The sequence below is a fragment of the Uranotaenia lowii genome, chromosome 2 (genome assembly GCF_029784155.1).
Source record: "Uranotaenia lowii strain MFRU-FL chromosome 2, ASM2978415v1, whole genome shotgun sequence".
NCBI classification, from domain to species: Eukaryota; Metazoa; Arthropoda; class Insecta; order Diptera; family Culicidae; genus Uranotaenia; species Uranotaenia lowii.
Genome location: NC_073692.1, coordinates 216,594,295 through 216,619,806, shown reverse-complemented (window position 1 = coordinate 216,619,806; position 25,512 = coordinate 216,594,295). Strand labels below are relative to the sequence as shown.

The following is a 25,512-nucleotide window of genomic DNA, read 5'->3' as shown; positions in this document are numbered from 1 at the left end:
TCCAGCCCTCAACTTTGAGTTCGATAGGGCAATCGTAAAACTTAGTTCTGACTGGCATACTCAAACCTAAGCTCGACAGCCGAACTCCAATTCGAACTTTCTTCTTGCCTTTATTCGTAGCTACTCAAAATGCAGTTCGGCAGCCGAACTCGCTGAGTGCTTTCAGTTCAACATACACAAGGAAGGTTCAATTTTTAGTTTATGAGATCGATCTCAGTTTTGCTACTTCGCCGAAGAAAAAATGGGATTAGTTTTAGTTCGCAATTCGAACTCCGTTTTGAACCATCGCAAGGAGGAAAAAGGAAACTAAAGGGTGATACGGTCAAAATTTGGTCAATATCAACTTTACGTATTTCTTTCAATTTTGCATTTAAAAAACCTGAACACCCCTCATTTTGAAGGTGTGTGTGTGTAGAATGTTGCTCCTATTTTGATTTTGGAATTCACTCTTCAGTTGTCGAAATGCCTTCCAAGGAAGAAGAGCATCGTATCAAAATTTTGCTCGCGCATCGCGAAAATCCGAGCTACTCGCACGCAAATCAACCGTTACAAATGGAATTTAAAGGGAACGTTTATCGACAGCCAGGAAGTCTGGATCGGGGGGAAATCAAAAACCGGAAGCCGTTGAGACGACAAAGAGAATTGCCGGTAGTTTCAACCCTACATCGTGCATCGAGCCAAAAAACGAGCCGGACTATCGACTTACAAGAAGGTAGTGACTCCAAATCGCGATGATAAACAAAATACGACGGCCAAAGCGCGATCCCGGAGGCTGTATACGACGATGCTGACGAAGTTTGACTGCGTGGTAATGGACGACGAAACCTACGTCAAAGCCGACTACAAGCAGCTTCCGGGACAGGAGTTTTATACGGCAAAAGAAAGGGGAATGGTAGCAGATATTTTCAAGCACTTGAAACAGTCAAAGTTCGCGAATAAATATCTGGTTTGGCAAGCCATCTGTACCTGTAGCTTGAAAAGCAGCATTTTCATAGCTTCCGGAACTGTCAACCAAGAAATTTACGCGAAAGAGTGTTTGAATAAACGTCTGCTGCTTTTCCTGAAAAAACACGGTTGTTCCGTACTGTTTTGGCCGGATTTGGCATCTTGCCATTACAGTAAAAAGGCCATGAAGTAGTACGCCGCCAAAAACGTGCAGGTGGTTCCCAAGGACAAGAACCCTCCCAACACGCCAGAGAAATACTGGGCTATTATTGTGCGCCCAATGAGAAATACTGGGCTATTGTCAAGCGGAACCTAAAGAAGACCAAAAAAAACTGCTAAGGTCGAGCAGCAGTTCAAGGCAAACTGGCTTTCTGCGAAGAAGGTGGACAAGGTGGCTGTACAAAATCTGATGGCAGGGGTTAAGCGTAAGGCCCGTCAATTCGAATTTAGAAAAGCGGAAGCCTAACTGAATAAATTAGATTTTTTAAATAAACGATTTGACCGATTAACACGCGTTTTCCCTTGACCAAATTTTGACCGTATCACCCTTTAAACTTCAAGTTCATAGAATCGAACTATATTGTGAACCTCGGTTAAACTTAATTTTGAGTTAAAAAAAAGAAGCGTGTAGGCATTCTTCCGAAGATGTTACAGTCCGGTTCAGTGAGGATTCCAAACTGAAACGAAGATGCTGTCAAGGGTCAGTACAGCTATTAGTGACCGAGGTCATACTCTTCTTGGTTCTGCTTGAGAAAATATGCTACGGCGGCCTGATTAGTTGATTAGTAGCTGTAGTGGGGTAGCTTAAGGAGAGGTGGGTGGACGCATTGTCTAATCCCGAAAATCGGGACGGAAAAAAGTAGAGAGGAGAAAGCATGATGAAATAAACTTTTAAATTTTGTAGATTCTGAATAATCGACTCATGAATCATGAATTTTTCATGAAACATCACCAAGACTAGAAATAGAACTCACTTCTTGCGAACCGGATATAACAGTCGAATACTTGGTACAGAAGATGTGTGAGGACGCAAACACCTGTAATATGGAAACGGCGCCTCCGATCCTACGAATGAAACTGTCTGGTAGAATAACTACAGCTCCGGGGAGTATCTGAGAAATGATGTTTTGATACGATTAAAGCTGTTAGGATGAAACTTGAATTTCGCCTCAATAGACGTCGTAGAAAACCTCATTAGAGGGGAATACCCTCAGAGAAGAGTGACTCTCGAGACCAGACGAGTGAGTTTAGGTTGAAGTTTTCGTCGGAAATGATCTGAGTCGTAGCCGTAGACAAGCAGGAGGGGACTTAAAGGTGCTCGAGGAGAGATAAGACCTTGTTAAGATGGAGATGAGGCTTTGAGTCATTGAAGGAAGAAGCTGTAGAGAATTCTTCTATGAGCATTGCCGTTGAGGTTCCCTTCCACAATCGAAGAAAAGCTTAGCCACAATTCGATGTGGGATCAGAGGTCCCACATGGATTTTTGTGAGTAGGGGATATATCATGGTAGACTGAGTCGATTTGGGGTCGTTTTTGAGTTTATCGAACCTTGGGGTTTAAAAAGCTTCGTTTTGATCCAGAACTCATCCAAGAATTTTTGCAGAATTTTTAGGTAACGTTAACAATGGGTAAAAAAAACAAGAGTAAATTGGAATTTTTTGGTTTTTATGGGAAAATTGACTATTTTGTACTGAAAAATCAACATCATATTTGTTTCTTCTGTGGAACGGAGCCTGCTTATGGTTTTTGTGCCAATTTATAATTTCTCTAAGGAAAATTTTCCGCCGAACAACTTTGTTGAAGACAGTTTTTAGTATATAATTAGGCAAAAAGTGATTAACTGTTTAACAGGCGTATGTTTTCTGGCAAAGAAAAACAAGTATTGTATGAAAAGTAGTCATGCAATACCTCGCTAGGCACCCAGCAGTGATGTCAATTGAATTTATTGTTTTTCATTACCAAAAGACAGGCCCCTATTCAACACCTAATGACTTGTTTGTCTAATAAAATACGAAGTAAAGGTCTTGGACAAAGTTGTTCAGCGGAAAATTTCCTCTAGAGAATTTATTGATTGGCACAAAACCTATCAACAGGCCCGGTTCCACAAAAGAAACAAAAATGAGGTGGGTTTTTCAGTTACAAAATATTAATTTTTCACATACAAACCTAAAAGTTCAAATTTACCCATGTAAATTTAACTAAAAAATTCTGCAAAAAATCATGGATGAGTTTCGAAACAAAATGAAGCTTTTTAGACCCCAGGGTTTGAGAAATTCAAAAAACCCAGATATCAAGTGTCGTGATAAACCTATGATTTTTTATATTATTCGAAAGAATTTCCCAGATTTAATTTCGCATTTTTTCCTTTTCAATTAAATTATTAGAAATTTACTTTCGAATGAAATTTTGGAAGTTAAAACAATTTGAAATAAGAAACTTTGTTTTGAAAAAGGTACAGTTTCGAGCCTTGGGAGAAAAGATATTCAAATTTTTATACAAATGATTTAATTACAAAAAAACGACCACAAGAGGGAACTCGAGAATCTAATATCCCTTCCAATATCGCTTGAAAATATTGAATTTCGATGATTGCTTACCATCTGAAAAATACATAATGTAGATTTTTCGACATCTAATTAACCAGAAAGAACTGGACTTTTATGTTACTCTACAATTTTCGTGGTGAATGTTAGAAACGATGTTGAGTAGTCTACTACATGATTTAGTTGGACATCAGTTCCAGCTTACTTATTCTAAGGTACAAAATTCGGTGAGCTATGTGCGACAATTGTGATTTCGGTTTATAAACTGCTGTTTTGTATTTACAACTGTTGAAGGGAAACATCGGGGAGCGCTATCGTATGGTGATATCAAATGTTATTTTATCGCCAGAATGAAGGTATGATTTTTTTTTTTGTTATTAGCTCACTTCAACTATCAGTGTTGACCTTTACGTGTTTCTATTTGAGCGAAAATCAACCACACACTCCACATATCGGTAATTAATTCATTGCATAATAAGGTTGCTGTGAGTATGTGGAAAGATAAAAAAAAACGAATTGTTCATAAGGATAGGGAAGGAAAAGGGATAGGGGGTGTTTGAGGAAACAAAAAAATGGAGATTTGCAAAATTTTGAAACACACAAAATTTTAACAGGTTGATTTCCTACAACAATAGAAAGTATACGCTTTGATTTCTTACTTCAATTTGGTCGCACTATTGCTATTGCTAACGCTTGTTGACGACTGATTGGTTTGTCTTTTTATAACTACTTTAAGGATCACCCGTACTAGTGATCGGAATCTAAATAAAGAAAATAAAACGAAGAAGAGAAAGAAAGAAAAAGATCATCAAATATGGAGGTTCCGTTGATTTTGTTTTTTTATTTAGTTACTCTTCACAGGAACAACAACGCAACCAATCGTGCAGTTTGGAGGGTGGGAGCAACACAGTAGCGCACACATGAGATAATCAAGTTTGGTTTGTTGGAGCAAAGTTAACGGCTCTTAGCACTGTCTATCGATGTTTGGGTGATTTGAAGTGAAATAAAGCTTCAAAAGTAGATCAACGAACGTTCGATTAATCTTGGAATCTGGCAAAATGGAATCGGGGTAAAACCAAAGGAACTAAAAAGTAAGATTGACATCAACCGTGAACCAATGAATAGACACAAAAAAAGAGGAGAGGATGATTTTATGCGTTCAACCGATGCGAAACGGAGTCATTTTTAGTCTCAGGAGCAAAGGGATGAGAGAAATGCTTTTACCGCTTTTTATCTGAATAAGATATAGGTCAGGTTAATCCGATTTTAAGTAAGAGGAGAAGTCGGCAAAATAGCAGTGACTAAAGTCTTAGCCATATTTAAAAAAAAGAGTTTACTCTCTGGAGCCACCATCTAGGAGTAAAATTTTCATTTTCCAGTGTCCGTGTAGCTATTCTCTGGAGCCTCTGTTTTTGGTACGATTAATTTCAATGGAATTTAATTCCACGTCAAAACAAAATTTTCAACTGAAACCTGAATTGACCTCTCGATAAAAAAAAAACAATTGTTCAATGCGGATTAGACGAATTCAATCCAAATATTTTGCACAGATTCTTATTACATCCATTTAATTATTTTTGTAATAAACCTACAGTTTCGATAAGGATGTTGTTTTTGTTTCAAGTCGATTGCATTAGAATAATCATGCTGTAAACATTGAAACAAGCCATGTATTTTTCTAATACAGCTGTAGTTTTTCGAATAAAATGGTTGATTTAAAAAGAAGGTAGAGTTAGAAACCCATTTTAAAATTTATTAATATTTTGACAAAACTGTTGTCTACCACAAAGTGTTTTAAATTAAGGGTTTTAATAAATAACGTTCTCGGTAACTGCAACAAAATAGGATTTTTGTTATAAAATGTTGCAAATTTCGTAATATATTTTTTTATTCAGACCAGTCAAATTGAATCGCAGGACCAATAACTATCTTAAAAATGTAGAACTACTGGTGTTGAGGTTTATTTTCAATCCAGAACTCATATTAGGATTCAAAAATATATACAACTTGACTCTGAAAACTGAAATTTGACTAAAATGAAATATTAATAAAAATTCAGAAATTTAAATGAAAAAAACAAATCAAAACTTGGAATTTCAATTCAAAAACAACACAAGACACAACCTAAAACCACTATATCTCTCAACCGATTTATACCTACTAAATTTATAGTTTTGGAAACCTCTCAATGTAACTCAAATGTGTTTCTCAGACAATATTCAGCTAAAAGACTTCAGTTTTCCGTCATTCAATGTGTAAGAAAAAAATCGAAAAAACATGCTTTGGAAAAAAGACTTTAGATCAGCTACGGCATGCACAAATTTTTTTTTCTCTTGGTGTCCAATAAACTGAAGCTAGAAGCTACAAATCGCGCACAACGATATTTTTTTTTTGATTTTTTAAATATCATGACCTCAACATAAAGTAAAAAAAGTTGTGTAAAACCATGAAATACTTTACATTTTTTATTTATCATATTTTGCAGCGTATTGCAGCGCTTATAATATATTTATAAATCCAGTGCAAAATTGAATTCAAGCGTTAGAAAATCTGAAAAATCAACAAATTGAAAAAAAACTTCAAAAATAGCTATTTTTGAAAACTTGTCCAAAACTCTGTATTTCGTAATTCGAAAATCTAAAGATGCGAAAATATGCCAAATAACGTCAACTTTCCAATCCTTGTTTCAAAATTTATCTGGTGTGTGACTTAAAATATTTTGACGATTCTTTGATTGAAAAGTGCGGTTTTTACACAACTTTTTTATATTCGTGTGGTCGCAATTTATAGCTTCTAACTTTGATTGTTTTTTTTTCATTCGTTTCGCATCACTCGTGGGTAACGGTCGTTTTTTTCTCATCGAGCGCCTCGTGTGGTAGTTGTGTGGTGATAAGTTTAACAGATTGTGCCCCTATTGTTTGTTCCCGCATTCAATCAAGCTAAGTATTCGATTCGATTTTCAAGAAGTATCCCAAATAAAAATAAATAGATTTGAGTTTCAATAAGTGCGAACCAGAGGGCTTGGCCCTAAAGGCCAAAGCATGGAGGAACAGGTCCGTGAGGATACTGTTGCCTCTCAAGATACAGATATCCAAATTGATAGTCCATCTCAATCTTCACTTCCATCTTTGAAAGTCATGTCTCTTCCAATCGAAGATCGTTCTCGACAATACCCAGAATCTGTAACAGGTCCATTTGAAGTATTTGTCCGTCAGAAACATCCTACAAAACCTATCAATGTCCTATTAATCTCAGCTGAAGTGTACAGTTTGTTTTCATCCATTAAAGAAATTAAGAAAGTGTCTTATGGTAAGGTTCGCATGGTGTTTGCCAGACGAGCAGATGCCAACAACGTGGTGTCCAATAAAAAATTGTCTGATCTATATAGAGTTTACATCCCTAGCCTTAAAGTGGAAATAAATTGCGTGATTAACCAAGATGAACTTGCTCTAAAAGATATTATGGAGAGGGGTCGGGGAAGATTTAAGGATCCACGTGTTGCTAGTGTTCCAGTTCTAGAATGCAACCAACTATTAGAAGCGCAAATCAAAGATGGAGTCAAAAGCTTTGTTCCATCGTCCCATGCGATAAGAGTTACTTTCGCAGGTACTATACTCCCTAGTAATCTAGAAATTGACGGGGTTCTCATTCCGGTACGTTTGTACACCCCGAAAGTTATGTTATGCATCAAATGCAAAAGATTTGGTCACACAGAGAAGTTATGTGCTAACAAACCACGATGTGGGAAATGTGGGAATTTACATGATGAGAGTGAGTGTCAGATTGTTGAGAATTTGTGTTTGCATTGCAAAGGAACTCATGAGTCCAAAAAAGATTGCCCGAGCTACAAGCAGAGAGTCAAAGTTGCTAAAGCTAGACTACATCAAAATTCAAAGCTTTCATACGCCGAGATTGTTCAATCTGTTGGATTAGAGAGTTTTGCTGACAGTAATGCGTTTAGTTCATTGGAAGATCTTTCAGAAGAAGATAGTGAGATAGCTCACTGCTCTTATGAGCCTCCAAGACGAAAAAGATCTCACCCTTCAAACCACCAGAAGAAGACAAAACCAGTTGAAAATCCGAAACCTATTCCAAGAAACAATGCTGTAATCAATCCACCAGGTTTCCCATTGAATGATACTGAATTCCCTCCGTTAATTCCAGAAAAAGCTAAAGAAAAAAAATCCGAGGAGCATTCACAAAAGTTTTCACTCACACAAATAATAGAATTACTTTCAAATTTTTTGAATTTGGATAATTTTTGGAAAGAATTTTTACTTAACCTGACACCCATTTTGAAAATAATAGTTAAGAAGATCATCTCTTACTGGCCACCCATTGGAATGTTTGTTAATATCGATGGCTAGATCAAATCAATTAAAAAAAATTTCGTTCCTACAATGGAACTGCAGAAGTATTCTTCAAAAGCAATCAAACCTTAGATTTTTTATTAATCAGACTTCCGCGGATTGCATTGCTCTTTCAGAAACATTCCTAACAGATGACCTCACTTTAAATATTCCGTCTTTTAATGTTATATGCAGTAATAGATTAACCAGAGCTGGAGGTGTATTATTAGCTATTAAAAATAACTACTCGTTCCATAGAATAAATTTACCTGATATCCATCCTATTGAAGCTGTGGCTTGTTCCGTTCAGTTAGATAATGAAAAACTATCGATTGTTTCCTTATACATCCCTCCATCCTGTAATATTTCAGTCAATTTTTTTCAAACCCTGTTAAACAGTATTCCAAGCCCATATCTTTTACTTGGTGATTTCAATGCCCATGGTTGTGCTTGGGGTGAGCCTGACGATGATGCTCGAGCAAGAATAATATACGATATTTTAGATGAATTCAGATTAACCATTCTTAACACGGGAGAAATTACACGTGTAGCTTCACCCCCCTCCAGATGCAGTCGTGTTGATCTTTCCCTATGTTCATCATCAATTGCTTTTAATTTTTCATGGTCAGTTTTATCTGATCCAGCTGGTAGCGACCATCTACCTATTGTCATTAAATTTGTAGAAAGAGCAAACAGTTCTTTTTTGATTCCCATGGACATTTGCAAAAACATTGATTGGAACAAATATAATTCTATTATTTCAGATGCAGTAGATAATACAGAGGGGCTCCTTGCCTCCAATATTTATGGTTATCTATCAAAGTTGATTTTGGTTGCAGCACATCAAGCTCAAACGAAACCATTCTGTGAGAATCAAACTAGACGTAAACCTCCGAATATTTGGTGGGATAGTGATTGTAATAAAATTGTCTCCCAGCGGTCAGAAGCTTTTAAGCTCTTTAGGTCTTCCGGTAGTATAAACGACTATCTGAATTATAAACGATTAGAAGCGATGAGTAGAAGAATCTTTAAAACTAAAAAAAGGGAATATTGGAAAAAATTTGTTGAATCATTGAATAGAGAAACAGCTATGTCAGTTCTATGGAATACAGCCCGTCGTCTTCGAAATTTTGAACCAAGTATAAATAATGAACAACAGTATAATGCAGACTGGTTAGAAGATTTTTCGAACATTATTTGTCCACCTTTTGTACCCCCAAATATACCAACATTTGAACATTCCTCAACAACATTCGAATATCTTGAAAATGATTTCACTTTAAATGAAATGGAAATGGCTTTATCAGATTGCAATAATACAGCTCCAGGAATAGACGGTATTAAATTTTCACTAATCAAAAATCTTCCGACAAACGCTAAGCAACTACTCATTGTTTCTTTAAATTGGATGTTCAAAAATAATTCTATTCCCGATGACTGGCGATTTGTCAAAATAGTACCCATTTTAAAGCCTGGAAAAAATTCATCCAAACCAGACTCTTATAGACCAATTGGTTTATTGCCATGCCTCCGGAAAACCTTTGAAAAAATGATTCATTTTCGTTTAGATTGCTGGGCTGAGAAATATAAAATTCTTTCACCTTCTCAATACGGATTCCGACAGAATCGGAGCACACGAGACTGTCAAGCATTACTTGCTTCTGACATACAAATTGCTTTCACTCGACACGAAGAATTGGTTGCTGTATTTCTCGACGTAAAAGGTGCATATGATACAGTTCGGATTGATATTCTCTGTGAAAAATTATCGTGTCTTGGGGTTCCAAAAACAATGCTAAGTTTTCTCTCAAATTTGTTATCGTTGAAAATTTTACATTTTTCTCAGAATCATGAAGTTAAAATAGTTAGACACAGCATGATCGGTCTCACTCAAGGTTCATCCCTCAGTCCCCTTTTCTATAATTTATATGTATCAAACATAGATTCATGTTTAACAAGCAACTGTTCATTGGTCCAATATGCTGACGATGCATGTATTTGGTCCTCGGGTAAAGTATCGAAAAAAGTCCAATCTGATTTACAACTATCTTTAGATAATCTAGTTTCTTGGGCTACAGAAATTGGTTTAGAACTATCAGTAACTAAAACTGAATTAGTTGTCTTCTCTCGTAAACACAATCCATCTCAAATAAAACTTAATTTATATGGATCTGAAATAATAAAGGCGGATGGTTTCAAATATCTAGGAGTTTTTTATGACCCAAAATGCACTTGGGGATGTCATATTCGATATCTTGTAAGAAAATGTCAAAGAAGGATAAACTTTTTGAGAACAATATCTAGTACTTGGTGGGGAGCGCATCCAACCGATATGATTAAATTATACAAAACAACAATTTTGTCGGTCATGGAGTATGGTTGTTTTTTATTTGAATCAGCAGCAAAATGTCACATTATTAAGTTGCAACGTATTCAATTTCGATGCTTACGCATTTGCTTGGGATTAATGACATCAACTCATACATTAGCAGTTGAAGTTCTTGCTGGAGTTCCTCCACTGCAGCTTCGATTTAATGAATTGAACTGTAGGTTTCTGATAAATGGTCACATAACTAATTCATTATTAATGGATCGCTTAGATACACTATTTGAATGTAATCCGGAATGTAAATTGTTGACCTCCTATAGAGATTGTTTAACAATCAATTCCTCGTATTCAAATCTTTCACATTATTATGAATCAAATACTCTAGTATTGAATTTAAATTCATCAATTGATCTATCCCTCATTCATCAAAACTTGAATCTTCCCCCTCCCTCTGATATAATATTTTTACGGAATTTATGCTTGGAAAAAATATCAATATATCCAACACGAAAAGTTTTTTTCACGGATGGCTCAGCCTATCAGGATTGTGTAGGATTTGGGGTTTTTAATGTTGATCATGAAGCTAGTTTTTCTCTCAAATCTCCATGTTCTATTTTTGTTGCGGAACTTATGGCAATATATTACACATGTGTATATATCAGTAGTCTTCCTGTTGACTCTTATCTCATTTGCTCAGATTCGGCTAGTGCTTTAGAAGCATTGAAGAAACTCAAGATTTCTGGTAAAACTGGACAGATGGTTTTGAAAACCAGGGATGTAATTGCTAATTTGAACAATTTAGATTACTCCATTTCGTTCTTATGGGTTCCCTCTCATTACGGAGTTTTTGGTAATGAGATGGCTGACACCCTAGCTAAGAATGGTGCTTTGAATGGAGAGGTTTATCATCGGGAACAAGAAATTCGAGACTTTTATCCTATGTTGAGAAATCGGTTGGTTGATTCGTGGCAGTCAATATGGAACAGTAGTAATCTTGGTAGATATTGTTATAGTATCTTGCCTGCTGTCAGTAAAGCTCCTTGGTTCGCAAAATTTAACGTAGAACGATTATTCATCAAAAATATGTCGCGCATTATATCGAATCATATTACTCAGAATGCACATCTGTTCAGAATCCAACTTATCACTTCTAACCTATGCGAGTGTGGCGAAGATTACGGAGAAATCGATCACCTTATTTGGAATTGCGAACGTTTTAGTACACACCGTCAAGAATTATTAGCAGAACTTGGGAGATTTGGAAAACCGAGTGACGTCCCTCTTCGCGATATCATCGCCAACCAGGATATTACAACGATGACAGCTATTAACAGATTCATCATTGCAACTAAATTACAGTTGTAGCATCAAACGATTTTCCTGAAACGAGATGATCTGAAACCGAGACGATGGAGGGAAACCCGCCGCTGTTTTATTTATCCTATCAAGTCGGATATACGGATAACTTATTGAAATATTATGAAAAACTCAACATTTTATTCGAATAGCATTTAACCTTTTATATGTAAATAGTAACTCAGACTCCCGGCTTCGTAATGGTAAATACCAATGAGCCTATATATTGTATTTTTAGCTAATAAAGGAAAAAAAAAAAAAAAAAAAAAACTTTGATTGTTTTGGAAACTAAGTTTAAAATTTTTTGAGCATTTCGTAGCTGATCTACCGACATATTTTCGAAGCATGTTTTTCGGATTTTTTTTAGACTTTGAATAACGGATAACTGCAATATTTTAGTTGAATATTGTCTGAGAAACATATTTGAGTTACATTACGAGGTTTCGAAAACTATAAATTTTTGTAAAAATCGATTGAGAAACAAGAGGGATATAGCGGTTTAAAGCTAGGAGTGTTAAATTGACACTCAAGGTCTGCTTAGGATTTTTTCCTGGACTTTCAGGGTGCGTCCATAAAAAATTAATGATGCAAATTTAAAGATTTCAAGAATTTATTGAGAGTTCCAGAAGAAATTTGTTTATTTAAATGCACCCAAATAAAGCTAAAAGCCGCCAAACTTTCAATATTGTCATTTTGACACTCGAGAGCGGATTAGGGTTAAGAAAAATTGAATACACAATACAGGGAACATTAAGTTGACTAAGCCTTTTTTTCTTCGAAGACTAGTCGAGATAGTGAATATAAAAACTTGTGGCGCGAAACGAAAAATTTCATAAACCTATTCACATTTGAGATTGACAACTCTCAAATGTGAATAAGTTCATGATTTTTTTTTTGTTCCGCGCCAATGAACTCTTACGGTGTTATGGATTTTTAATTTAATATGAGAACTTTCGATAGGTAAAAAATCGTGTTAAAAACTCAACAACTCTGATATTAGAAGCATGATTTTACCAAATCCGTATAATCTGATGACAAGAATGCCACTGTATAAGAGCAATTATTATTGAATATTTTGAAGAAAGAAAAATCAAGTGGCAACCCTCCTGTTACCTTATTACCTTATTTCTTAGTCAAGTCCAGGTAGAAGTGGCTCCAGAGAGTAAATATACAAGTAAGGTAATTGGATTTAATTTGTATTTGTCATAATTAAAAACGTCATTATTTTTCGCTCCCAGTTACAGCAATGTTTTTCACGAAAGGAACATTGGACATCATCAAAATGTTGGAAATTCGGACGAGGAACATCACAACAAGAAGGGACTCAAAAAATTAAAAACAAAAAAAAATTACAAATGGACGACAACGAACGAAAGAGCTATGCTGGGAGAGCACATTGACCGGAATCAAAACGCACAGCAGATTCTACAACACGTTTTCAAATCCTCTAAACACACACAACACAACTGGGCTCATCTGTACAGCAACAGCAGCGGCAGTTCTGAATGGTATTACAAATGAATGATGCATCGGGTTTCCAAGCAATAAAATTTGCACATATGGTTTCTCCATTTTCTGTCATATTCGCTTTTTTCTGTACACAACAGCTCGTTTCTGCGGGCCATTTTTTGTGTCAAGATTTGGACAAGTGGTGCAAAATATTTTTGAGTGAGCGATTCCTTTACTTTGTTTTGATCCGATTACTGCTGCACAAAAAATTGTTGGATGTATTCATGTGGCATGACTTTTCCCACGCTGTAACATATCGTGCAATGTTAACGACCATATTGACTCAATAAAATAAACCGTTTGAATTTATTTGTATTGAACTCTGATCATAGGAAAAATTATTTATGGGAATATGTGTTTATGTCCTGTAGCCTGACATGGAGATTGTTGAAATTCGAGACCAACGCTGATGATTTGCTTCGGTTTATTTCTAGAAAGTGTAGGACGTTTCTTACGTCATACCAATGATGACATTATCGGCAAATACACGTGCAAAATTTTCCCCAACGGTTGCTGTTGATTTATGTCGCATATTTCTCAGCAGCTCATGAATAAGTTAGACGTTTATTTCACCTTTCTTCCTTCTTTTTGATACCGAATTCACAAGAGATGCACTTTATATAGATACCTACATCACACTACCTTAGATGCTAGTAAACATTATCATTGCACTACTTTGGCTATATTTGAGAAAGTCCCGACATTTCCAAATGTTATTCTCATACCGAGCTACGATTAGTCTATCGTTATGCGGTTGTTATGAACTAATGTTAGTTTTTTTTTCATAGGCTACACATTCGTCTCGTGTGATGACACAGATTCAAGTGAATAATCGCGATGCTAAAAGTTCCACCAGGTTTACAGACTGCGAATGATTTTAAACAAATTTCATGAAAAACGCAGATGTCAGTAAATTGATGCGGGACAGAGGTTCTAACGCACCTTTGAAGCTTTCCATAAAATATGCTACAAATTTTCAACACTTCGATCTATCTGCCATTTTCATTTCGATTCTACATTTTTCCTTCAAGTATTTGTGGTAACTTTTACCCAATTGCCACTAACCAGAGAATAAAAAAGGATAATATATGTCGACCCAAATTTCCACCACAAGCGAATTATATCAATCTTTAAATGTTTTCACCTCAGGAATTTAATGATGTTTTTTAAAAGTTTGTCGAACAAGTTATTTTATTCACTAGATGACGCTAAAGTTTGTATCAATATTAAATTAAATCTATATAAGTAATTTGCAACTTTTGGAAACAGAACAGGCGAAAATTAATGTTGAAAAACATGCAGAAAAAATCATTCACCGTCCCGTAGAGGAATTCGAACACACATCTTGCGTTTCTCTAGGGCCCATGTACTGAATTCTACGATAGGAGACGACCTGGTATACCTAGGGTATTTCGGGGGAATATGCACCTGCTAAGGGAAATGACCGAGTATGCGGAATACATAAGCTGAAAACGCGTATACATTGCAGCATTTGCTTCGTATTTCTATCTTATACTCATATTCTGTCAAAAATATTACATTTTATTGTAAGAACTATGAAAATATTCGATTTTTTACAAACGCCTTTAAAAGCAACCTTTTAAATCATTGGATGTTAAACGCCCCTGTGTAGGCAAATGATGCTCCAAAACATTGGATCAAAACGACTCGAAAACAACACAATATTCACAGTGAAAATGAATTAATTCTGTTATTTGATTCGGAATAAATTGCAAAAAATATTTTTTTCCAAGATTATCTACACACAAAAACAAGTGGTTTGTGAACATTTCTCAATGAAAAAATGGAAAATTTTGAAATTCTTGACTTTATTTTGAACTGTGTCAGTTTCAACCAAATTTTTCTGCTGCTTTTGGCGACAAATTTAGTGAACCGGTTCGATTTTCTGTGCACGTTTTTTACTCAAATCCGATCGAAAGTTAAAATCATTATGCATCCTAATAATAATTTAAGACTAAGCAAAGAAGAAGATCGATATATTATTTCGATAATCGGTCTGTATTCATGAAAAACTGCACTCCAAAATTTAGAATAAAACACGTGGTTTTGTTTATATCTTACTAAACAGCACCTTGAGAGGAGGGCGATTTGTCCATAAATTCATGGGGGCATTTTGATCGGATATTTGAAATTTAATATGTCTTCAGTTTACTATTAAACAACAATTTACTACAGTTTTTCATCAATTGATGATTCAAATATATTATTTTAGTCAAAGTTTAAATAAAGTACCATTGAATTCGATCAGGTTTGAATTTATTATTTTTTAAACTTTAACAGAGTTAAAAATACCTATAAAATCTTCTTCTATCAAAATAAATAAACAGTAAGAAATTAAAAGTTCTAGATCTCGTTATTCGTTCAATTATATGAAACAACAGAAGCATATAAGATAAGGTTTACAACCAAAATTATTGATTAACTGGTTCAATCGCCGCGATGAATTGTTTGTTGTTTTCATCGACTTTTTTCGGCGAGGAATGAAACAAAATTACTTGCCAGTTGGTCCAAACGTTTCGAGCTACTTTTGGCTGTTCACTCCTCTTCAGTGGATCTTAAATAGAATTTATTTTCAGTACAATTTTCCATTTTACTAGATTATATATCTTTTTTTTAATTATTGCACTAGTCAAAAGTGTTTCCTGATCAAATCCTTATACCCATACTCCAAACCAAAAATATTTTGCTAGGATGCAGAGGTGACCTCGGTCCTAAAGCACGAAATCATTCTGTCATCCCTTTCTCTTTCTTCCAATCTATCTATTGACTGCTAGGACGTGGCCGGCGCCGTTATTGATGTTAAAAGAGAGAGCATCAGTTTTGGGCAATTTGAATGAGCTGTCAGTCCCAGACACCATTCATTTGACCTTTGAACAAAATTGGTGGCCTCGGTCAATCACGGAGTAGCAACCATTAGCGATGTGGAACTTGTTCTATTGAGCCACGCCAGCGATCGTGGGATTTGAAATGCAAAGCTTGTAATGATGATTTTATAAAAGGAATTTATTTAAAATCGAGTAAGGTTTTGAAAAGAGGGAGAAAATTACATGCATTATAAATTGAGTTTTGTTGATAAAGCATTTCAGGTTCAACGATTTAAGGTGGATGTGAGCAGTCAATCAAGCTAAGCTAAGCTAAGCTAAGCTAAGCTAAGCTAAGCTAAGCTAAGCTAAGCTAATTGATGATTCAAATATATTAATTGAACTATCAGTAAAATTAATGGTGAGGATGTTTTAAGCAATCATCTTGGTGTAAAAGCCTATTTCATTTGATCACTTTTTACAACTTAATTGATGTATAGCCACCTCAAAATTTAATTTAATTGCTATTCGTGTTTTAACGAATATCTGGTAACCATTTTTATCAAAATTACAAGGTATTGGTTTTAAGAACACATTTGTGTAAAAAGAATCCACTAAAAACATCGCAAATCTCCAAAAATTCATAAAAATATAGTCGCTGGCGTTTTACCCCGCAAGGGCATTGTGGACAGAAGTACCCTATATGATTGGTAATGGTCGAGTTTCGATGTCACTCAGAAGGAAGAGAGTTATTTATTCCCATGTGATCATCATCCTTTTCGTTGTCTGTATGATTCCTATCAATCGTTTCTACGGTAATTGAAAATCATATTTGAAGATTTTAAAAGGTCAAAATTGTACTTCGACATCCAAATGTAGGGGAAACTGTACAAGACGCACCAGCGCGGGGTAAGATGGTCCATGCTATTCTTTCTTAAAATTTCAGTAACCTTTGGCTTCGAATAATGTTTTTCTTCATTTTTTATTGTAGCAAACAAGCTTTTTCATCATTTATTATAAGAAGAGTTCACAAAAAACGACTTTAGTTCTTAGCAACAGAATGATTAATGGAATCAATGTGAAACTTGGGTAACATATGAGGTTAAACCAGTCGGCGCAATCTGATGAAACTACAGCTTATTATTTTTTTTTTGTTTCGATTATAGTCGTTTTACCATCTTTATGGCATTCGCGACTTTATCAACGATGCAGTTGGCGGATCGTTATTGAAAAACTATCCGGTACAACTGTGTCCGATGTTTACTATTAGGCTCGAACTCGCGAACATCGGCTCAGGAGACAACCACTTGTATGCACTTTCGGAAGACTATAATTGTTTTGTTGAATTTAACTAACTTCCCACAAACTTTAACTGAAACCAATCATATCAAAATTGGGGCAGTTCACGCAAGACCACGTGTTTTACGCTCAAGTTTTGAATGCTGTTAACTTTGGACCAGTCACGAAATGATGAGTATTTTTTCTATTATCTGACAATTTGCGCCGGGGGTCTCCAGATTCTTCCTTAAATTGAAAATTTGGTTCTTTTTTACAACTTATGCGTCCATTCGTTCATTTTTACAACACATGTATTTTTTCAGATTTCTAACATTTTTATTTTTCGAGTTAGATTCGGTTAGAATTTTTTTTCAAATAAAATAAAACCATGTATCAAAGCTACATAACTCTGTTCAGGGTGGCCAGCGGGTTTCCATTTTCGAATTCCCGGTTTTCCCTTGTGAGATTTTATGTTTTTCATGGTTTCAGAATAAACTGTTTAATACCTTTTACAACATTTACTGACCGAACCAATAGACATTTTAAGATATTTTTGAGTGAAAGTATGTATGTATGTATGTATATATGATTCCCCCATCGGTAGCAAGGTCCAGCCTATGTCTGAGTGGCTTGGCCTTCGAATTGCTACTCAGGCTTCCACGGCCGATGGTTCGTCGAGGGAAGGCATCCAGACTCGCGCCAGCCTATCCACTAGACCACAACAGCGCTTGATATTTGTAAGTGAAAGTGTGTCAAAAATAAAAATTTGCAGTGAATCAATTTTGTTATTCGAAAGTTTCCTATTCATAACATAACTGCAAAAATTGCGGTAAGACTTGTTGGATTTAGTACCGATAATAAAGTATTTAAATGTTGAAATGTAAAAGGGTAAGAAAATATTTCCAGTATTCCATTTGTTCAACGAAAATTTTCACCTTCGTCGTAGTCTTTGACAAAAACTTTTTCCAACTTTGGCAACTGTTTTCTTTTACGAAAAATTTATTTTTATAATATTTTTAAATTTTTCTCGTTTTTCTGAGGGAGAATTAAAAGTTTGTTCAACTAATCAGAATCGAAACTTCTTTTTGTCAATAAAACAATTTTAACGCCAAACCATTTTTGGGTTCAAAGGTTTCTTAAATAATTAAATTTATGGTGATGGCAAATATATTTTCCGACATATTTAAGGTTAGATTTTTTAAAGAAAATTATTAACCAATATTTGGAATACAAATATTTCGTCATTTTTAAACTGCGGAAAGAATTAATAAAATTAAGGTGAAAAATTTATGAATTCTTCGAAAAATCAAGTTAGATTTGTTAGAATTGGACGCAAAAATAGAGATTTTTAGTCATTATTTTCTCCAAAACTCTAAAATGAACTAAAAGCCCATAATGATGTCTTAAATTGAAGCTGCAGCACTAAAAGGGCTGGAAAATGATATATTTTGCCGAATATTTGATGATAAAGGTGTTTCTTTTTTATAGATTTGCACCAAATCAATAAAAAAATACTTTTTATGGATTACTCATGTGGAAGTTTAATATATTTTAATTCAAAACCTGGTGAAATTTCAATGCTTGAATGTGCTTTTAAAAAGGGGTTCATCAATCTCAAAAATCTCAAAAAATGAAATTTATGAAAATCGTTACAATAAACCAATTTTAAAACCATTTTTAAAATTTGAAATAATTTAGAAAAATCAGTTTTTTTAGATAAATAAATAAATAAGCTTATTTTGTGCTGTAAATGTATTTTACTTTTAAACTCGGACTTGATAAGTTGAACTCAGATTCTGAAATACCAACTTGGTAATGAAATTCTAATCCATAAATGTCTATATTAGTTTCAAAATTTTATTGCCAATTCTAACTTTTAATTTAAATTTTGAATTCCAACCCATGCATGCATGAATAACATTACTATTGTTTTTTTTTTGTTTTATTCTGAATATGGATATATGATTTTTGAGTGTTATTTGAATAATTATTTCTGAATTCATAATACTACTAATAAATTAGCATTAGGAGAAATAAATTATGAATTTAGGCTACTAGTTTCTTAGTTTTGGTTTTATTTCTGTTCTAAAATGAGTATGTTAAATCCAGATAATGAGGCTGCATTTAGAATCTTAAGTTTAGTTATATTTTTACATTTTGAATTTCAATTTTGAGTGCGATTCCAAAACTAGAAACTTCAAACTTATACTAGAATCTTTTTCAAATTCATCTGCATTTTCAGTCTAATTTCTGAATGCATGATTAAAGTCTTAACATAAGGAACTAAAATCGACTTTCTTAATTCTAAGTTCTGAATCAAATCTGTATTCAGAATCAAAATTTGAAATATCATACTGAGCATGAATTTTTTATCAAATTTTTCCATATCAATTCTGAATCCAAAATTTGGATTCTGAAATTATAATTGCAAACAATTCTGGATTTAATTTCTAACATTCGGTGGAAAAGCTAACATTGAAGTATGGAAACAAGCATAAACTTTCCCATGTCGTATTTTCATCAAAGAAATACAATTTACGTCTATGCCAAATTTTTAATAAAAATTTACTCTTGATTAAATTCAACCATTTCTATACGAACGATCCATATAGAAAAAATGATTTTCACAGCATAAGGTTTTTTCCCGGTTTGCTGGCCACCGTGTCTGTCATTTTTCAACGGAAATCATAAAATAGCACATCAAAACGCATTGAAATTTTATCAGCTTTCCAAATAAAGTATTTAAATAATTATATTTAAATTAAGCCGAGGCTTTAAACAGTAAAAATTGAAAATGAGCTTTAAATAGTGTCTAAAAGTACCGTCTGCATCTCCGAATATTCTAAAAAATACCATTGTGTAGCCCAATTTATGATGCAACTTTCATCTGAAGACACCAGTGGGCCAACAACTCCTTTAGGAGTTATGAAAGAAATAATGACAGAACATTTTTTTTGGGCATCTAAAACGAACAACACTATTTTTGTGTTTGCAGCAAAACTGACTTCATATACAAATGATATTTTTTTCAGAATATTCGGTGATGCAGAAGGTACTTTAAGACACCATTTAAAGCTCATTTACAAATTTTCGTGTTAAACACCATTACTTTTTTTAATATTTTGTTTGAAAAGATAAAATTTCAATGCATTTTGATGTGCTAATTTATGATTTCCGTTGAAAAATAACAGAGTTATGTAGCTCTGAAATAAAATTTTAATATATTTACAAAAAATCTAACCGAATCTAACTCGAAAAATAAAATTTTTTGAAATCTGAAAAAATACATGTGTTTTGTTTTCTACAGTTTTTTTTATATAAACACGATCAAAACCAATCAAAAATGATTAAAAAATGTAGGTAAATTTGCGCCGGTAGGACTTATCCCAAAAATTTCAACAACTATTGAGACGTTTTTTTAACGGAGTGGTTTTGTAAATTTTCCAAATTACAACGGATTATTTACAATTGAGATTTCAGAAATTTATAAACTATTAAACTTAAGAAAAAAAAATATCAACAAACTATGTACACTGAAACAAGAATAAAAGTTCTATGATCTATGTCTGTTGTGAAGTTTATTTACAAAGTTCGAGGATCATTTGTAGCTTGCATGTTGACGTTCCAAAATGCTTTAGGGGAGATGGGGGCATAATGGCCACCTTAAGGAAAACGCTTATTTAACCATAGAGAATAGTTGTAATATGTGAATTACATCATTGTTTCGTGTTCAGACACTCAAATAGTCTATTGCCTAATTGGACGAAACTTGAAAAAGTAGATAAACACGTTTTTAAAATGCATTTTAAAAAATTTTGCCGAAAGCTGAAAACAAATCACTGTAGAGGCATAATGAGAAACCCCCCGAGGCAGTATGAGCACCATTAATGAACGCATAATGAGCGTTTTCTGCCGAGAATTCTAGCAGCAAATTCGACTCGATGAAGTCCACTGAGTAATAGAGCTACAGCTTAACTTGTATCGTCTGACGATTTGGCCAATTGGTTAGATATCGGAGAGGTAATCAGTAGGCTCGAGTTCGATTCCTGGTGAAGGTAATTTTTTTTTTCATTTATCATTCATGATCATGATTGCACTAAACGGTAAGGTGTAGATTCATCAAATAAAGCAATAACAAAATAATCAAGGTCTGTTTGTAGAATTCAAAGAATTAACACATGCTCATACATTATGTTTCTGGTGTTTTGTTTGACGGATGATGCTTTGATGCTATTAGCCGTATAATGTAACAATAAAAAAAATCAATCATGAATGGTATGTGCAAAAAAAATCCTCTCGAACAAGAATCGAATTTAGATACAGCTAACTCTTTTGTAACGTCGTTGTATTACAGCTATGAGCTTTTTTTTTAAACATAACGTTTATTATTAAAAAAAAAACGACGAATCTAAAAAAACCCGGGACAACTGTGTTCGATGTTTAATCTTAAGCTTGAACTAGCGGAGGCAACTGACTTGTCAACTGAGCTATATCACAGGCTCCAGGTTAAAATGTGTGATTAATTTTAAAAACTTAAAATTTTAAAAAATCATCAAATGTTCGAGATCGAAAACAAAAAAAAACTATTCTCTTACACACGAAGCAAACATTTGTGTCTGTGAATACATGTTCACAAAGAAAGAACACGAAAACAGAAAGATAGGAGAACACGTTTACGTTTATTGAAATACTAATTACATATTATAATAAACGGTCTGGTAAAATTAGATGAAAGAGGTGATGTAGTTTCTGTAGGAATTCGTGATATTTAGGTCCAATTCAGCTCTGTTAAACTTAAACAAAAAATCAGAGAAGATGATGTATTTTGTAAAATTGAACCAAACCCAAAGAAAAATTCAATAATCTCTGAAATTTGGAATCCATAGGCACAGTTGAATAAAAAAGTTCAGATCAAAAGTCTGTGAGTTCATAAAAAAAAATAAAGAAAATAATGAAGAGTTAGCTAGCAGAAACCTCCTCTGTTCTGTTTTAAGAAAAACACGTCTAACAAAACAAGCAATGACACATCAGTGAAAGTGGTAGCAATCGAGAAGAATTTGCTTAACAAGATCACACAAAGTGCAAACTTAGAACGCAGTTTAAAAATGTAAGCTTTTAAGAACCCAATATAACATTGTAGCAAGAAACAAAGCTTCCCCTTGAACTAATCAACATAGAGAGAAAATATGAACAAAACTCACTAGGTAAATATTTTGCAATAAAAAATAAGCATTTTTCCATGAAATAAACGATTAAGTTCAATTTACATTTTTTTTACAATATCGACTGCTTTTTAGAGTCTTCTTCCAATAAGTAGGTATATCATATCGAAAATCAACAAAAACAAAAACTACCTTGGTGGATTTGTTTTTAACAAAGCGAAAATTCACTCGATTTTTGCATCATCTAAGCTCCAATCATAACGTAACAAATGCTAATTTTTTTTTTCGCACTAATGAATCGCAATGCACAAACAAGCATTTGCCCAGAAATGTGGCTCGAAAGCGAATGCGGACGATTTTAATGAAATTCGAATGAACAGAACGAAACCACAGATAGTAAGTATGAACTTGCGATTAGTTATTGGATCGGGTGAAAAGCGGTTTGATTTTTTTCTTTTCTGAAAATCACTCTCTGGGCCGAGAGCGTTCATTACCTATGATAGACGCGAGAACTGTACTGATTCGAAGACGGCGAACTGGGTGCTGTGCCGGCCCCTTCGGTGGCGGATCCTGTGGAAGCTACCGGTAGTCTAACGGGTGCCGTGGGAGAGGTGGCCGTTGACGATTTTACACTGAGAGGGAAATTATTGTAGGAAGAGCGATGTTTTAGCCACTCCAGGTTGGTGGAGGATGACTTCCCGATGGGGTAATTTCGGATTATATTGTAAAAGTTACTGTCAGACTGCCGGAAGGGGGCCATCGTTTGCGAGGATCGTAAATCTTCGGTAGGCGAGCTTTTGCGGAAGTTACGTTCGAATGGAGTGCGGAGTAAATTGGCGGAATCGACTACGTCTTCGGCAAGTTTGCGGGACATTCTCAGTTCTACCGGCGATTGGTCGTTCTCGTCCGGACTGTTACTCGAGGAGGAAAATCGTTTACGACCGATGTTGGGCGTAAGGAATGGATTGTGATCAACACGATCCATGGCACTCAAAGTGGGAATGGAGTTCATCTTTGTGAGCGGTGATGGTGTTTCGTCCTCTATACCTATGTAACGGGTATAACCAACGCCAGCTTTCTTCCGGTAGATACCACCATGGAAAGAATTCCGTACCTGAAATGGATGGTGCCGATTTGGGAAGTCGATTCCATTCCGCTGGAAAGCCATTTTCTTCTCCTCAATCGGAGTTGGAGGCACTTTGATCTGCTCGCTTTCTTTAGTTACTTCCTTCCGACGTTGCACCATAACATCTTCGCTATCATCGTTCAAATCCGATAATGATTTCATCTTAGCGAAACTGAACCTTTTGAACTCGAAATCTTTCTTCAATTTGAGCAAATCAATTGGTGTGGCACCGAATTCTCGCTCGTAGGCGCTCAAATTACCCAGCGATTTCATTCGACTCAAATTCATCTGCTGACCCGGAGTTCCGTAGTATCTATCTTTCTCATCCACTCCACTATCGCCTTGATCATCCGGGAAGAACGACCCATTTTTACCCATTGATAGGTTATTCATACTCTTGATCTTAACCAAAGTGGCCAACGGGATATCCGAGGTGGGTGTACCGAACTCATCCAAACCCGAATCTGTGCGATCCTCGCTCGAAGCGCCCTCGTCCGACATGACAGTAACATCCGGTGTGGCAAACACTTCGTCCCCGGAGTCCGAGCATGGACTCTGGGGCATCCGCAGCCTGGACAGCAACCGGTTAGCCGTTATAATCTTGGTAGGCGTTCCCTCGCTACTGCTTCCGGTGCTACTTCCGTTGGACACCGATACGGAAGTGGCGGTGGCCGGACCGGTGGTGACACTGCTGGTGAATTTTTTATTCGCATTAGCAAAACGACTAGGACCATTAGCAGCGACTACCACTATGGGGGGAAAGCTAGAAGTGGTGGTAAATTTCGGTCTCTTCGAGGTCTCTAAGCCTTTCGTTTGCAATGTCGAACGCAACCTTCATGGGGGGAGGAAAGGGTAAAATTGAAACAAAAAAGAAAAGAAATAAATAAAATAAAAGAAAACGAGCAAAATATTGATAAACTAACGGAAAACAACTAAAGCGGTAGGTAAAAAAAGCTACACGGGAAGTCCAAAAACTAAAGGGAAGTATGGGTTCGTAAAAATACCGGGATGATTTTGGCATGAAGGAAAGGTGTTCTTTAAAAAATCGAAAACATTTGAGAGTTGTTCGAGTGGTATCCGTAGATTGAAAGCAGCGTCGCATGTTCAACCAAAAATGTTATTAAATATCAGTTTGAAGAATTATTACTAAAATTTCTAGATTGTTAGACACAAATAGAGTAGCACCATAGATAGTTTAAACGATCTCTTTGTTTGTTTAATTATAAAAAACTGCACCAATTCATACATTCTATCTGAAAATAAGATAAGTTTTGGTATCAACTTTTTTTTACAGCTTTTTTTAATTTATCTTAACGAAACCGGAGTTAATCAATGATTTCGGCAGCAAGATGTAAGATTCTAGAAGATTTAAACTGGTAGATAATTACTAAGAAGATTTAAACAGGTTAAGAATAAGGTTTTACGGTGTCGATTTGGTTTATTATTCTGTCGATTTGATTCTATGATCAATGTCGGTTCAACAAGAATGAGGACGTGCCATCAATCGAGGAAGTAGGAAGTAACATCCGGAAGTTTTCTTTGACCGGGAGTGTCAAAATTTTCCACCGCTCTGTAATTGCAATGCAATGTACAGGGACAGCAACATCCGGGCAAAAAATTTTAACCATCCTTTAATTCCCTGAAAATAAGCAACCCTCAAATAAAATGGATAAATTTGAGTTCGGCTGCCGAACTTAGTATTGAGTATGCCTATCAGAGCTTAGTTTTGCGATTGCCCAACCGAACTCAAAGTTGAGGGCTGCCACTGAGTGCTGTTTTGAACCAAAACTACTTAATTTTAAGTTGAAAAAAAGGAGCGTGCGGCTCGTTTTCAAACCGCAGTTCTTTTTTTATCAAAAATAACTAAGAATTTTTTTTTTGGGATTTTTCACGTAAAATGAAATTTTGTTGCATCACATCGATTCTACGTTAATCTTGTAGTAATTAGAGTTTTTCAAGTGCGCCCTGGTAGTAACTACTTTACTTCCACATAATTGCCTCTTGAATTTCACGTAAAATTTAAGTGGATGCTTTAAACCGGTTTCGAGTATTATTTTTTCTCAAATGCTTATAAGAAAAGGTCATTCAGCTGA

The 25,512-nt window shown here is 35.0% G+C and overlaps 1 protein-coding gene across 7 annotated transcripts in view; it reads right to left on the bottom strand.

Moving 5' to 3' along the window:
- LOC129748896 (serine-rich adhesin for platelets) overlaps window positions 1-25,512 on the bottom strand; it is a 316,501-nt gene that overhangs the window by 6,054 nt on the left and 284,935 nt on the right. For 3 of the 7 annotated variants that reach the window (XM_055743680.1, XM_055743678.1, XM_055743679.1), the window contains exons 8-9: window positions 22,788-24,110; window positions 4,148-4,249 (exon numbers count right to left, since the gene is read on the bottom strand). In XM_055743680.1, the coding sequence (XP_055599655.1) occupies window positions 4,148-4,249; window positions 22,788-24,110 (1,425 nt within the window). Of the gene's footprint in view, window positions 1-4,147; window positions 4,250-22,787; window positions 24,252-25,512 lie in introns of all 7 variants that reach the window. The other 4 variants (XM_055743682.1, XM_055743684.1, XM_055743683.1 and 1 more) reach the window with 3 other exon arrangements.